The sequence below is a fragment of the Sphaerodactylus townsendi genome, linkage group LG16 (assembly GCF_021028975.2).
Source record: "Sphaerodactylus townsendi isolate TG3544 linkage group LG16, MPM_Stown_v2.3, whole genome shotgun sequence".
Taxonomy (NCBI): Eukaryota; Metazoa; Chordata; class Lepidosauria; order Squamata; family Sphaerodactylidae; genus Sphaerodactylus; species Sphaerodactylus townsendi.
Window position 1 is genome coordinate 27,580,947 of NC_059440.1, and position 14,015 is coordinate 27,594,961.

The 14,015-nt window shown below is 48.9% G+C and overlaps 1 protein-coding gene across 1 annotated transcript in view; it reads right to left on the reverse strand.

The window, feature by feature from the left end:
- PUSL1 (pseudouridine synthase like 1) overlaps positions 1–9,380 on the reverse strand; it is a 32,755-nt gene extending 23,375 nt beyond the window's left edge. Inside the window, exons 1-2 of the mRNA XM_048519454.1 lie at positions 8,826–9,380; positions 6,284–6,341 (exon numbers count right to left, since the gene is read on the reverse strand). Coding sequence (XP_048375411.1) covers positions 6,284–6,341; positions 8,826–8,884 — 117 coding nt within the window. The 5' untranslated portion in view covers positions 8,885–9,380. The remainder of the gene's footprint in view (positions 1–6,283; positions 6,342–8,825) is intronic.
- Positions 9,381–14,015: the final 4,635 nt, after the last annotated feature.

Consider the following 14,015-nt stretch of genomic DNA (forward strand, 5'->3'; position numbering starts at 1 on the left):
GCCTCCAAAAAAATCAAACAAAACCTCACAATACCAATTCTGAGATATGAAGAGCGAGGTCAAGGGTACCACAATGTCGAAAAGGTTGGGAAACACTGGTGTAGAGGAAGAAGAGTTTGGATTTATACCACCCCCCCTTTCTCTCCTGTAAGAAGACTCAAGATGGCTCACAAGCTCCTTTCCCTTCCTCTTCCCACAACAGACACCTTGTGAGGTAAGTGAGGCTGAGAGAGCTCCGAAGAACTGTGACTAGCCCCAGGTCACCCAGCAGGAATGTAGGAGTGCGGAAACACATCTGGTTCACCAGATAAGCCTCTGCCACTCAGGTGGAGGAGTGGGGAATCAAACCCGGTTCTCCAGATTAGAATCCACTTGCTCTAAACCACTACACAACGCTGCCTCTAGAGCCCTACAATGCTCCCCCTTTTAAATCTTGCAATTGCAATCTTGAGTGAGTCAAGTATTTATTGTTTGAGCCATTGGCTATAACAATACAGAAATACATGCAGTTAAAACAGTACCTTAGTTAAAACAATAATTTAAATTAAAACAATAATTTAGTTTTACATTAAAATATAAATTATTAGTGTTCGCAATCTCTAAATTAAAATGCCCCATCAAATACGTCAGATGTTTTTGCAGCTTCTTCAGCTCATCTAAGTTACTCTCCAGTACTTTAGAACATCAGTTCAAACAGCGCTTTAAATACTTTGCTCGTAGTTTCCTAGCTGCCAGGGCAAAAAGAGCCATCTTATAAGAAACATAGGAATCCATATCAGATAACAAGAAAATCAGTTTCTCAACATCAGACAAAAAAGCTGTCCTAGGTAGTATTGGCTCCAAAAACCTTTTCCTTATTTCAGAATATAAAGGACCGGAGAGTATGTAATGGAAGAGATCCTCAGGCTCTTGTTTTCCACAGATACAAAAGCGCTGAGAAAATGGTACTTGTGTGTATCTGCCACTAAGCACTGCTGAAGGCATTGATTGAAATCTAATAGAAGTATAAGCTATTCTTAGATTTCTTGTTAGTGTAGTGGTCAGAGCCCTTTTAAATGAAAATGACAATGTCAGAAAGTTGAACTCCACACCACTTGCCCTTCTGCAGAATCACACACGTCCCCACACGCACAAAAATGTTCCAGCAGCGGCACAACAGAAAGAACCTCGCGTGCTAACTGGGCGCAAATGCTGAGCATGTTTGCAGCTGACCTCTCCTGTCCTCTCCTGTGCCCTTCTGATGCCCGTCGAGCGCGTCCCCTCCCCCACGCAATCTGCCACCTTTATTTCCCTCCCCTGTCCCCCCCCCCCCGCATCTGTAATCTGCTAATATTGTTTATGCCGAGTTAAGAAGAAATACATTATTTACTCATCAGTAACTGTTTGCGTGTCAGCTCCGGCAACTGCAATGCCCTGAAATTCCAATTAATGGTGCGTTGCGCCAAAGGGAAGGGAAGCGAAGAGCGAGGATCAAGGGTGCTTTGGGTAGGTTTCGAACCCACCGCTGCTTACTCAAGGAGCGTCATTCAGGAACGGACAAATGGCTCAACTGATTGAACGCTACATGGTCAAATGTTACCAGAGAAGGAGCCATAAACGGAATAAGGAGGTGACTTTTCCCTTCTTGCTCTGAGCGCACATGCGCGGTTACAGCCGATGCGTACGAAGGCTTGCTTCATGCACGTAGGTGAACGGGGCAGCCCTGACTGGGAAAAATGGGCTGCATCACTTGAGAGTCAGTGTGGCATAGTGGTTAAGAGCAGGTGCACTCTAATCTGGGGATCCGGGTTTGATTCCCTGCTCTGCCACTTGAATTGTGGGGGCGTACCTGGGGAACTAGATTAGCCTGTGCACTCCAACACAAACCAGCTGGTGACCTTGGGTTAGTCATAGCTCTACGGAGCTCTCTCAGCCCCACCTACCTCACAGCATGTTTGTTTGGGGGGCAGGAGGGAAAGGAGATTGAAAGCCCTTTTGAGTCTCCTACAGGAGAGAAAAGGGGGGGGGGTTATAAATCCAAACTCTTCTTCTTCTACCCCGGCCATCTCTGCCAGAATCGTTTCCCATCCAAATCAGGAGCTCCTCTGTTGTTAGCAGATTGCCCATGGCCACTCGCAAGAACACAGGAGAAAAGGCAGAGTGCTGGAGCCAAAATCCAGACCAGGTAGAGGAGACGGCATCACCATTGTGGCCAAAATGCAAGCAACAACATCTTGGAGAGCCAGCATGGTGTCGTTGTTAAGAGGAGGTGGATTCTAATTTGGAGAACCAGGTTTGATTCCCCCCTCCTCCACCTGAGTGGCAGAGGCTTATCTGGTGAACCAGATGTGTTTCCGCACTCCTACATTCCTGTTGGGTGACCTGGGGCTAGTCACAGTTCTCTCTGAACTCTCTCAGCCCCACCTACCTCACAGGGTGTTTGTTGTGGGGAGAGGAAGGGAAAGGAGCTTATAAGCCACCTTGAGCCTCCTTAGAGGAGGGGGGGGAGATACATCCAAACTCTTCTTCTTCTTTGCAAGAAAGTAAGGATGCCCCTAGAATCCCCCAAAGCTCAGGGGGAATCCAAGAAACATCCCTCCGGCTCAGAACTCACCATCCCATCCCTGAGCCTCAGAGGACTTGCCAAAGAGGTAGGCACGATGCTGGGAAAATCTAGAAATTGGGATGGAAAATGTCTGCCTGTAGATGTAGGAGCTGGCCGAGAGCAAGACGTGCATCTCTCTCTTGGAGTGTAAAGAGGAGACGCGTTGCCAGTTTCGATCCAGGAAAGGGTGGGGAGCCCTTGCACAGCTGTTACCAAAAGGCTGAGAAACTTCTCACCGAAGACTAAACTCGTGTCCCAGTTGGCAGCCAGAAAAAAAACCACGAAAACTCAGCACCTAATACATTCAAACTCAATCTCCTTCCACTCTCTGCTTTCACGCACCAGGGCCTTTGTGATTATGGAAACGTGAAGGCCTCCAAAAGGAAGGGAGGGGAGGCGTTTGAAGGGCTGAGTAATTCCTGGCAGGCTTCAGGCAAGTTTGTCGTGATGGTCCTTCAAGGCATTCCAGGTGGTTCTAATCAAGAGGGCCCTGATTCAGCTCCTCCGACATCAACGCAGCCTCGAGAAAGCCAGGTGTGGCGTTCAGCCGAGAGGGATTGAGCCGCGGAGGCTGATATAGCAAATGCACTGAACTCATCCGTCCCTGAACCCTTGCTCTGTGGAGACCCTCACACAGAGGTGACATAGAGGGGACAGTTGTCCTATCCACACCTCTCTCAAAAACACATATTGATCCATACACTGTAATAAGCTTTGCTGGATCAACTCAGTGATTAAGTTGGTCATCTTGTTTGCCACATTGTGCAGCCAGATGCTCTGCCCCCAAAAGGTCTGCAATCAGGGGCATGGAAGAAGAAGAGTTTGGATTTATATCCCCCCTTTCTCTCCTGTAAGGAGACTCAAAAGGGCTTACAATCTCCTTTCCCTTCCCCCCCCCCCATGACAGATACCCTGTGAGGTGGGTGGGGCTGAGAGAGCTCCGTAGAGCTGTGACTAGCCCAAGGTCACCCAGCTGGCTTGTGTTGAAGTGCACAAGCTAATCTGAATTCCCCAGATAAGCCTCCACAGCTCAGGCAGCAGAGCGGGGAATCAAACCCGGTTCCTCCAGATTAGAGCGCACCTGCTCTTAACCACTACGCCACTGCTGCTCCTCGTTACTGCCCCACGGCAAGACGGTAATGGAGATTCTACTTTGCCATTACAGGCAATAGTTTTTGTTGGATCTGTTCTCCAAAAATGCATCGACTATCCTTTTCCTGAGCACAGACAATGGCCACCGATTCTACCAGTTACACTTACAGAAACCTGAACCCGACGTTGTAAAATTTTAAAATTATGACACTAAAAACAATAATGTCATTGTTTTGCACTACAGTAGCAGCTGACGGATTTGTTTTTACAAATTAGCCCAGGTCTCAACCCTGTGAACAGACTCCACCAACCCTTGGCAGGTCAAAATGACCAGGCCTTTGTTTTTTTACCAGTCCAAGTTAATTTAACGTATTTTGTTAAATAATAGCTGCCCAGCAGGGAGAGGACAAGCTTTTCTAACTGACCCACAAATACACACAAAGGGGGACAAGCCATTTTGTTTCTGGGTGTTTGACATTAAGCAAGAATCACACAGCCTGAGGCTGCCACCTAGTCTCTTGAGTTGTCAGGTTAAGGCCTCACAACTCTCTCGGGTAGGGCTGCTGGCTTCAGGTTGGGAAATAGCTGAAATTTTTGGAGGTGGAGCCTGAGGGGGACAGAGTTTGGGGAGGGGAGGGGCCACAATGGGACCTAGGACAGGGTTGGCCAACCTATGGCGCTCCAGATGGACTACAATTCCCACCAGCCCCTGCCAGCATGGCCAATTGGATATGCTGGCAAGGGCTGATGGGAATTGTAGTCCATGAACATCTGGAGCGCCATAGGGCCATGGAGTCCATCCTTCCAAAAGGCCATTTTCTCCTCAGTGGGTTTTAATGCCATAGAGTCTACCCTACGAAGCGGCCATTTCCCCTTCAGTGGGTTCTAATGCCATAGAGTCCACCCTACGAAGTGGCCATTTCCCCTTCAGCGGGGTTCTACTGCGATAGAGTCCACCCTACAAAGCGGCCATTTCCCCTTCAGTGGGTTCTACTGCCATAGAGTCCACCCTACGAAGCGGCCATTTCCCTTTCAGTGGGTTCTACTGCCAAAGAGTCCACCCTACGAAGCAGCCATTTCCCCTTCAGTGGGTTCTACTGCCATAGAGTCTACCCTACGAAGCGGCCATTTCCCCTTCAGTGGGTTCTACTGCCATAGAGTCCACCCTACGAAGTGGCCATTTTCTCCAGGTGAACTGATCTCTACCACCTGGACATGAGTTACAAGACCAGGAAATCTCCAGCCATTATCTGGAGGTTGGCAGCCCTATTCCCACCTCAGCCTCTGAGATTGGCAGGCAGTATTAAGCCTCAGGCTTGGCTTCTGGTCTTGTTCTGTCCGCAGGGCAAAGCTGAAGTGACAGGATGCACCTTCCAGGTCTGGATCCTCGTATGACCATCAGTGGGGGACGTCCAGCTGTGATTTGTACCACCAGAAAAACAACCGCTTCCCGCCAGTCTGAACTACAGCCTGGGACAGAACACACAGGGAGGGCAGGTCATTGGGGGGTGATGCACCCACCTTCTTGCCTTATGCTGTGACCACCTGGCTCCCAGGGATGACGACTTAGCAGACGTGAGTCGTCCCCTTCAGAAAAGCAACAGGATTACGCTGCCTTCTATCAGGCCAGCGGCCTTTGTCAGCTCCAGTTGGGAACTTTGCCACGGTGGCTTTGAGAAGCAAAATCGTGTGTCTGCTCGAAACCGAGCTCCTGGCTGGGCCTCCGCACCATATGCCGCTAGAAAGCCAGTTTGTATTTTCAGGGCTCTCATCCTCTCTAACTGCTCTCACTCCCGCTGTGCTACACGGACCGGACCGGCTGCTCCGGGCACAGATCTGGAGGGCGGACACGGAGGAAAGCGACTCCTTCCCACTGAAGTTTGGCTCGGATCTCGTCGAGCAATGTCGACCGGCATCTGCTCTATACCGCTTCAGGCTGCAGGCAAGCGCCCTTGAGATGGAATACTCACAAATCCTGAAAATTAGCATGTCATGGAAAAGCCTTTTCTTTACAGGCACGCTTGTTTTCCTCTACGGAGGGATGGCACAGGAAGTGGCGCCGTTCTGTCATGTGACTTCCCCTCTCAAGTCTAAAGTGATACAGTCCAGACCAGTGTTTACCAACCTTTTCGATGCCCCGGTACCCTTGACCTCACTCTTCATATCTCACGGTACCCCTGCCACCCCCCCCCCACCTTCCCCTCCCAGTGCCCCTGCTTGCACCACCCCCCACCTTCCCCTCCCAGGGTGAAGGGAAGAACTGGGCGGGGGGGGGGGCAGGAAGTGGCTGCTGACCTTGTGGCAGGCCCTGCCCCGAGCCAGCTCCATGTTCTTGCTGGCGCCGGCAGGAGACACCACAAAAGTGAGGGGGGTAGCATTGCCACGGTACCCCAGGGTACCACGGAACCCTGGTTGAAAATCACTGGTCCAGACCATACTTGGTTGGCCTCTACGAGTCAGCCAGTCAATCTCTCCCACAGAGAAAGAAAATGTATACATTCCTGTTCTCCCAACAACCTCTTTTTAACGCATGTCTTGTGACCTTCCCCCACGGACACATCAGATTGTCCAATCCCCCACCTCAAAACCCACAGTCAAAGCACATACCTCTAGGTAATTCTGCACTCCCAGCACAGCCTGGTGAGGGGGAACGGCCATCACGCCACTGAAAACGAAACAAAGAACCCGTCATTTGAAAACTGACAGCCATGCCGGCCAATACGCATGCTGAAAACGAGACCGGCGCTGCTTTGACAAATCAGACTGCAGGCCATCTGCTCCAGTATTCTGTTTCCAGCAGAGGACAGCTGAATACCTTTAAAAGGGGCTTGGACAGATTTATGGAGGAGAAGTCGATTTATGGCTACCAATCTTGATCCTCTTTGATCTGAGATTGCAAATGCCTTAACAGACCAGGTGCTCGGGAGCAACAGTTGCAGAAGGCCATTGCTTTCACATCCTGCATGTGAGCTCCCAAAGGCACCTGGTGGGCCACTGCGAGTAGCAGAGAGCTGGACTAGATGGACTCTGGGTCTGATCCAGCTGACTTGTTCTTATGTTCTTCAGGAATTCCACAGCATGAAGATGGTGGCATTCCCCTCCTTTACACAACATGCTATCTGCGGGTATGCAATTTCTGTCCATGGAGGTTCTGTTTTACTATCACAGATAGCAGCTCTCCCTTGCCTGAATTGAGTATATGTGCAAACATGAATACGAAACCAACGACGGCGGACGAATAACAAACATTTGAAGAGAGGAAGTTTTTAAACTGAGCATCCTTAAGGGTTGGTTCAGTTAACTATCTTGCCCCAAACGTCAACCTAGTGTTCATGTGTACTACTTCACCTAAAAAATAATGTTACCCCTACGTGTCACCATAAACAGCCTTCTAGATAGCTCGCAAATTTCATCAAAAGTATAACAAATTTACTACACAGAGTTGACAAATGTTTCAGCTGCTTCTGCCCAATCCCCAAGTTGTCCTTTCTAGGCCTTCCCTTCCCCTAAGACCATTTACACTCAATAGCCAGGCGTTATCATATTCACAGTCTCACAACCACCCTGCAAGGCAGACCAGCATTATTATTCCCATGTTCCAGTTGAGAGAGCTGAGGTCCAGAGAGGGTGATTTGTCTAAGATCACCAAATACCCTATGGCCATTTCCGCACAGGCCAAAAAAGCAGGTAAAAGGACAGCAAAAAAATGCATTATAGGCGGGGAGTTTGCACGGCCGTCGCTGCAGAAACGACGCTGCAGCGATGTGGCAACTCTCCAACGGCCCCACAATGCTTTATTCGAAAATCACTCGCCAAGCGTGTCTTTTCAACAACGGTGCTCCACAGTTGGCGTTATGCGAAGCACCCACCAGGAATTGGTGCTGCATAGTCCACCCCCCACAATGGCGGCCCACACTGGCCAATCCTGGCGCCGAACGCCCGTGATGTCTAACCTGGGGAAAAAAGAACGCTGTTTGCAAAGCACAGCCATGCGAAGCGCTGGGGTCTACGGAGCACCCGCCCATGCGAATGCTCTGTTGCTGCAGCATTGTCAATAACACCGATGGCACAACGCTGTAATGGACTGCACAGAAAGGATGTGCAGAAAGGATGTGGCCCATCCTTTGTACCAGCGTTTTCTGAATTCCAAGCTAAGCCTCTATATTTCTTGCTCTCTTGTCAGGTCACAGAAACGTTATGTGACCAAGAACATAGATCTTCCCAACCAAACTAGAACCAAACCAATTAATTTTTTTTTCAAAGTCACTTAAAAAAAACTCATTTAGGAATAGACCAGCACACTCTGAGCAGAAGAATCCCCCTCTTAATAATAAAAGAACACGGGGCGGTTAGACACAAAAGAAAATATTTAAGCAGCAGGTGCACAAAGGAGCATCTTAGCAGATTAACCGCAGATGTCATTTGCATGTTTAATTCCAATTATCTCCTCGCCTCTCCTCCATCCCTGTTTGGCTAAAGTCTCCATTTGGCCGAAAAGAGAATTGCGTAGAAGGGAATAGAACTCGCCTCCAATTCCATGGCACAAAACGACATTCAAACTCTCCACCGTTTTGCCCTTTCAAGGAATGTGTTTCTTCAGATCTATAAACTTTGGTTCTCTTCCCCGCCCCTGCCAAATTCCAAGCGTAAAAGGAGAGGGAAACAGCTAACAAACTGCAACCTGGGGAGAAAACACCCCTGCAAGGCGGGCAGCATGCCAATGCACAGAGAGTGCAGGAAACGCCAGAAACACTGTATAAACAGCAAGTTATATTTGCTGACTTTAAAGCCACCTTGTTTCCCTTCAACAACTGACTTTAAACTGAGATTCATTCAGAACCTTTTAAAACTGGAAAGTTTTGTCTGATGTGTACAGCAGGTAATAGGCTTCCAGAATTCTCTCTACAGCCCTGTCCCAAAAATAGGGTTCTGAACTGTATCAGTTTGTACTAAACCACACAACTGTCACAGCCTTATCACGGCAGAGTCTGAATGTTCTGGTGCCTGCCACAAACCAGGAAACGACCCAATCTGAATTTTTACAAAATCCTAAAGATATCCAGCAGACTGAATGGCGGCCCCTCTCGACCCCCCAAGCCCACCCGCAATTCACCTTATCAGGGAAGATTTTGTAACAGGCAATACCTACCAATATTTAGTCCCATAGTACTGAAAAAAGATTAAATAACGAGTGGTTGAAGGGGTCATCGTGGCTTTCCCCAAAGCCCTGATGGTACAATTTCGGCAGCAATCCCCTATGCTTAAATATAAATCTCACAGCAGCATTCAAGTTGCATTCAAGCTCAGGAATATTGAGGATGTCAAAAAGTTTTCCTCGACTTTTCCCCCTGGCAAACCCTCCACTGTCCCTTGCATTTAAAACTGGCAGCTGAAAACAAATGCATGTTCTCGATCATGCTGCACACCCACATGCATGGCGCATGGAGTTGGGATTCCTAGCTCACTTTTTGTATTTAAAAAGGCCTCCCAATGACCATATGATTATTGCCTTCCTGTACTGAAATTATAGCGATTATGGTTTTTATCCCTAGGACTTCCAAGATGCTTCTGCTATTGCAGTATGGTCTTATGTCTCTTACTAATCTGCGGGGTCGGAATCTGGTTCCTTGCCTCCCTAACCTGGTTTGCAACGATCCCGCCCTCTCTTTTTTTGTTGCTATTTTCAGGCAGCAGCAAGACAGCAAAACCGCTGCAATGAAAGAGATAGGGCGCTTGCAGAGGAGCCCTCACAAGGTCGTGGTCGCATTCTGATGACGACATTCGTCCGCAATTTAGCTACTCGGTAGGCTGCGGGAGGGGGCGAGACGCAAGCTCGGTGCTGGTTAGGGATGAGGAGGAAATTCTCAACCCAGACAAAAGCGTCCACTCCCCTTTGTGCTAAACATTTCAATCCACGTCTAGTGTCTCCAGAAAAAGGTCATTTAAATACGAGGTGGATTTTTAGAAAACTGGAACAGCTCCTTTTTTTGTTTTCAAAATGTTGGCTATCTTGGGTCGAGTACTTTTAAAGATGTCCTTCCTTCCTTCCTTCCTTCCTTCCTTCCTTCCTTCCTTCCTTCCTTCCGGAAAAAAAGAAACAAAACATCATAATTCGGCAAATATACATATAAAACAATAACTTTGTATTTGTAATTCGATTTATACCCCACCCTATCCCCGAAGGGCTCAGGGCGACTAACAACAAAATAAAGCAATATACATTGTAACAAAGTCGCAACAAACATTGTAACTAACAACATACGTAAAAACAACAGACTTTGTAACTAACAACATACATAAAAACTACATAATAAGAATGAAATTTCCAATGGTGACTTAAACACCCCAAGCCGAACAATTAACTAATAAGAAATACCGGCAGCACTACATAATACATATCAATACATCAGTACTAAATTCATACGATCAATACATTAACAATAAATCAGTATATTGGCAATCCATCAACAATCCATTAGCAATCCATCAGCATAATAAATATCAACACATAGACAATATCAATTAATAATATATCAGTACATTTACAACCACAAGTTCACAATGTTTCAATACATCAACTCTATGCCAGTGCATCTGTGGGTTAGTACTTTTCTTTCAACAACAGGAAAGGGTTTGCTTTTGTCCTTTGTTTTTTATAATGGAGCTACGGGCAAACCACCTCTGTTGGTGATTTGCCTTGGAAACCCCCCCAGGGTCGCCCGAAGTCAGATGTAAGCTCGATAGCACTGTATTGATGGCACTTTACACATGCATATTGGGCAAGGCACCCCTGAGCCTGTGCAGAGTGTCTTTTGTGTGCAAAGATAATTTATTTTTCTAGGAATCAGGCCCAGTTCGTCCTCACTCTGATCCAGATTTGCCCCCTATCAAGCTTGAACTCAATAGACTGTGGATAGTTGGCGCAGTGGGGTTGCCTGCCAGCTCTGCGGTGAGAAATTCCTGGGGATTTGGGGCACGGAGCCTGAGGCAACTTAGCAGAGTATAATGCCCAAGAGCAACCCCTCCACATTAGCCATTTTCTCCAAGGGACCTGAAGAAGGAGGAGGAGTTTGGATTTATATCCCCCCTTTCTCTCCTGTAGGAGACTCAAAGGGGCTTACAAACTCCTTGCCCTTCCCTCCCTCACAACAAACACCCTGTGAGGTAGGTGGGGCTGAGAGAGCTCCGAAAAGCTGTGACTAGCCCAAGGTCACCCAGCTGGCGTGTGTGGGAGTGTACAGGCTAATCTGAATTCCCCAGATGAGCCTCCACAGCTCAAGCGGCAGAGCGGGGAATCAAACCCAGTTCCTGCAGATTAGAATGCACCTGCTCTTAACCACTACACCACTGATCGATCATCTGGATCAATCATCCGGAGACTTCCCTTCCAGGTGCTAACCAGAGCCAACCCTGCTTAGCTTCCAAATCTGATGAGATCTGGCTGGCCTGGGCCATCTATTCACGCGCATGAAAGTTAAAAACAGGGTGGGAAGGGCCGATTGCCAGGGGGATGCTGGAGGAATCACCAGTGGTACCTGACATGTTTAAAACGCCAGAAAACTGCTGCCAACCAGAACACACAGTACCAGAACACACATAGAATGAGTCGGTGGCATGACTTGTCGTAAGCCAATACTTGTATCTGATATTTAGAAAGACCCTTCCTCATGACATGGAGACAGAGGCATATCTAGGGGAAATGTAATCCAGTGCAAAATCTGAGTTTTCCAACCCCTCCCCCTCCCCCATGTGGGCAGCTGCCCTCCCCCACCACGACCAAACAGCTTTTTTTGCACCAGTTCTTGAAGTCACTGTATGGACCTGGGGGCAAGGAGGAGGGGTGGGGGGGCAATTTTCTGGGGGGCCCCACGTGACAAAATGGCCACAGCCCGGGGACATTTGACCCCATACGTCCCCCTGGGCTAAGGTGACCAGATGGTCACCTTTGTTATCCGGGACAGGGAGGTGGCGGCGCGTGCGCGCAGCCGCAGGAGTGCACCGGCTTCTGGGGCTCGCCGTTTGCCGCTCTGTCACAGGGTGGCAAACCGCGAGCCCCAGAAGCCGGTGCGCACGGCCGCAGCAGCGCACGGGCTTCCTGGGCTCTCCGTTTGCCGCCCTGTGACAGAGCAGCAAACGGCAAGCCCCAGAAGCCTGTGCGCTCCTGCGGCCGGGCGCACGGGAGGCTGCCGCACTGCCTTGCGCCCCCAAGGCAGTGCAGCAGCCTCCCCAATTGGGACAATTTGTTGAACCCGCGGGACGCGGGACAAATTGTCCAAAGGCGGGCCGGTCCCGCCAAAAGCGGGACGGCTGGTCAGCCTACCCTGGGCAGTAAGCCCCGGCATGGAGGTTCCCTTGTCGGTGTCCGACAGAGCCTTCTTCCTGCCTGAATTTGTTTAGAGGCAGATTTCCACACGGCAGCCAGATGAACACGCCCTTGCCCTGACAGCATGCAGGAGCACCGTGTGCTACAAACATGGCTCAGTGGCCCTTTGGGCTGCATGCATGCGCAGTCCGATGCATTCAGGCTTGAGAATTGCCCAGCTGCAGTCTTTCTTGGGCCTTGCATCCGCTTCTGGCAACAGGCCAAGTGGCTTGGGCCTGGGAAATGTGGCTGCTTGCATCGTTCCTGTTAACGTTTTATGGAGTTTTTATAGGATTTTTAAAATAGTTGTATATTGCAAGTTGCTTTGAGAACTCATTCTAGGGGGAATGCCACTGATACATTTGGGGAATTAAAAAGGAGCGTGCTGGAATATATAGGCGCTGTCAGGGCTTTGCATACGCTGCAATTCCAACAGTGCAAAGAAAACCTGCAGCGCGTGCTGTTGGCTTTGCACAAAACCCAGCTTTCACTTAAAATGTTCTAGTTCTTATGCCTGCCCGTGAGCGTGCGATGTGAAATCTTCAAATCCAGATGCTAAACCACAGCTGAATCATTCAGAGCTTAAAGTTCCAGAGACGGGGAGCAGAAGTTTCATTTTTTAAAATGCTCCAAGGGAAGGCCTTTGCACTGTCTCATAGCCTCAGACTCCAGAGAGGGACTATAGAGAGGGAATATACAGATAGGTATATCTGATGAGCATCCTTCTTTTCTACTGCTCTGATGGCTGCCCCTTTGATGTGTAGATTGCTGGCCCCTTCCACACATGCAGAATAATGCACTTTCAATCCACTTTCACAATTGCTTGCAAGTGGATATTTGCTCTTCCGCACAGTAAAATCCAGCGGCCAAGTGCATTGAAAGAGGATTGAAAGTGCATTATTCTGCATCTGCGGAAGGGGCCTCAGATAATATTTTTTCTCTTTGTATGGCAGGAGGAGGAGGAGGAGTTTGGATTTAAATCCTTTTCTCTCCTGTAAGGAGATTCAAAGGGACTTACAATCTCCTTTCCCTCCCCTCCTCCCCACAACAAACACCCTGTGAGGTGGGTGGAGCTGACAGCGCTCCAAAGAACTGTGACTAGCCCAAGGCCACCCAGCTGGCATGCACATTGGAGTGCACAAGCTAATCTGGTTCACCAGAAAAGCCTCCACAGCTCAAGTGGCAGAGCGGGGAATGAAACCCGGTTCTCCAGATTAGAGTGTGCCTGCTCTTAACCACTATACCATGCTAGCTCTCAGTCACTTGGCTGCAGAGCAGATATGACTCCGTTATAGGTTGCTTCCTGCTCCGGCAACCCTGATAGGCCAGAATCTGAGCAACCAGAGCGGGAGACCTTTCCAATTAAGGCTGGACCAGAAATCTTGTTTCACGGCAGCAGTTGAGGCTGATTTTTTTTCCCAGGGTCTGCGCTGTAGGCATCTGCTAAGATCTATACATCCTCCCAAATGTTCCAGCAGATCGACACTGAAGCTGGACCAGATGCGTCTGCCGTAACCTGCCACAGGACTTACGCAATCTGGTCAGCGCGTCGCTCATGCCGGGGAGAAAACGTTCCCACAGCTTCTGCTAACTGATCGGGATTAAACATGCGCGCCCGCACACACACGGAGGAGGGCATTTATTGCTCTTTAATGGCCACCGCAGATTAACTTAATCTGATCCTGACTCCGAGCCACACCATTCGCAAAGTACCGCAGTTCAGAGACGGAGGTGTCCCGACTGTATCGTCTGTGCCACTGTAGAATCGCAGCCAAAAGTAAAGGCCTCCAGTTTCACTCTAGCTGCCCATTAGGATCGTTCCCCAAACTTCTCACAATTTGCTTTTTTAAAAAATGAAGAATGCTTCACACTGACAGACAAAATGGGTTTGCTTTTTGCCTATGCAAAAGTGAGAATTTTCAGAGGAATCTGCCTGTTGTGATTCTGTCTGAGTTTCTGCTTTGTGTGACCCTGGGA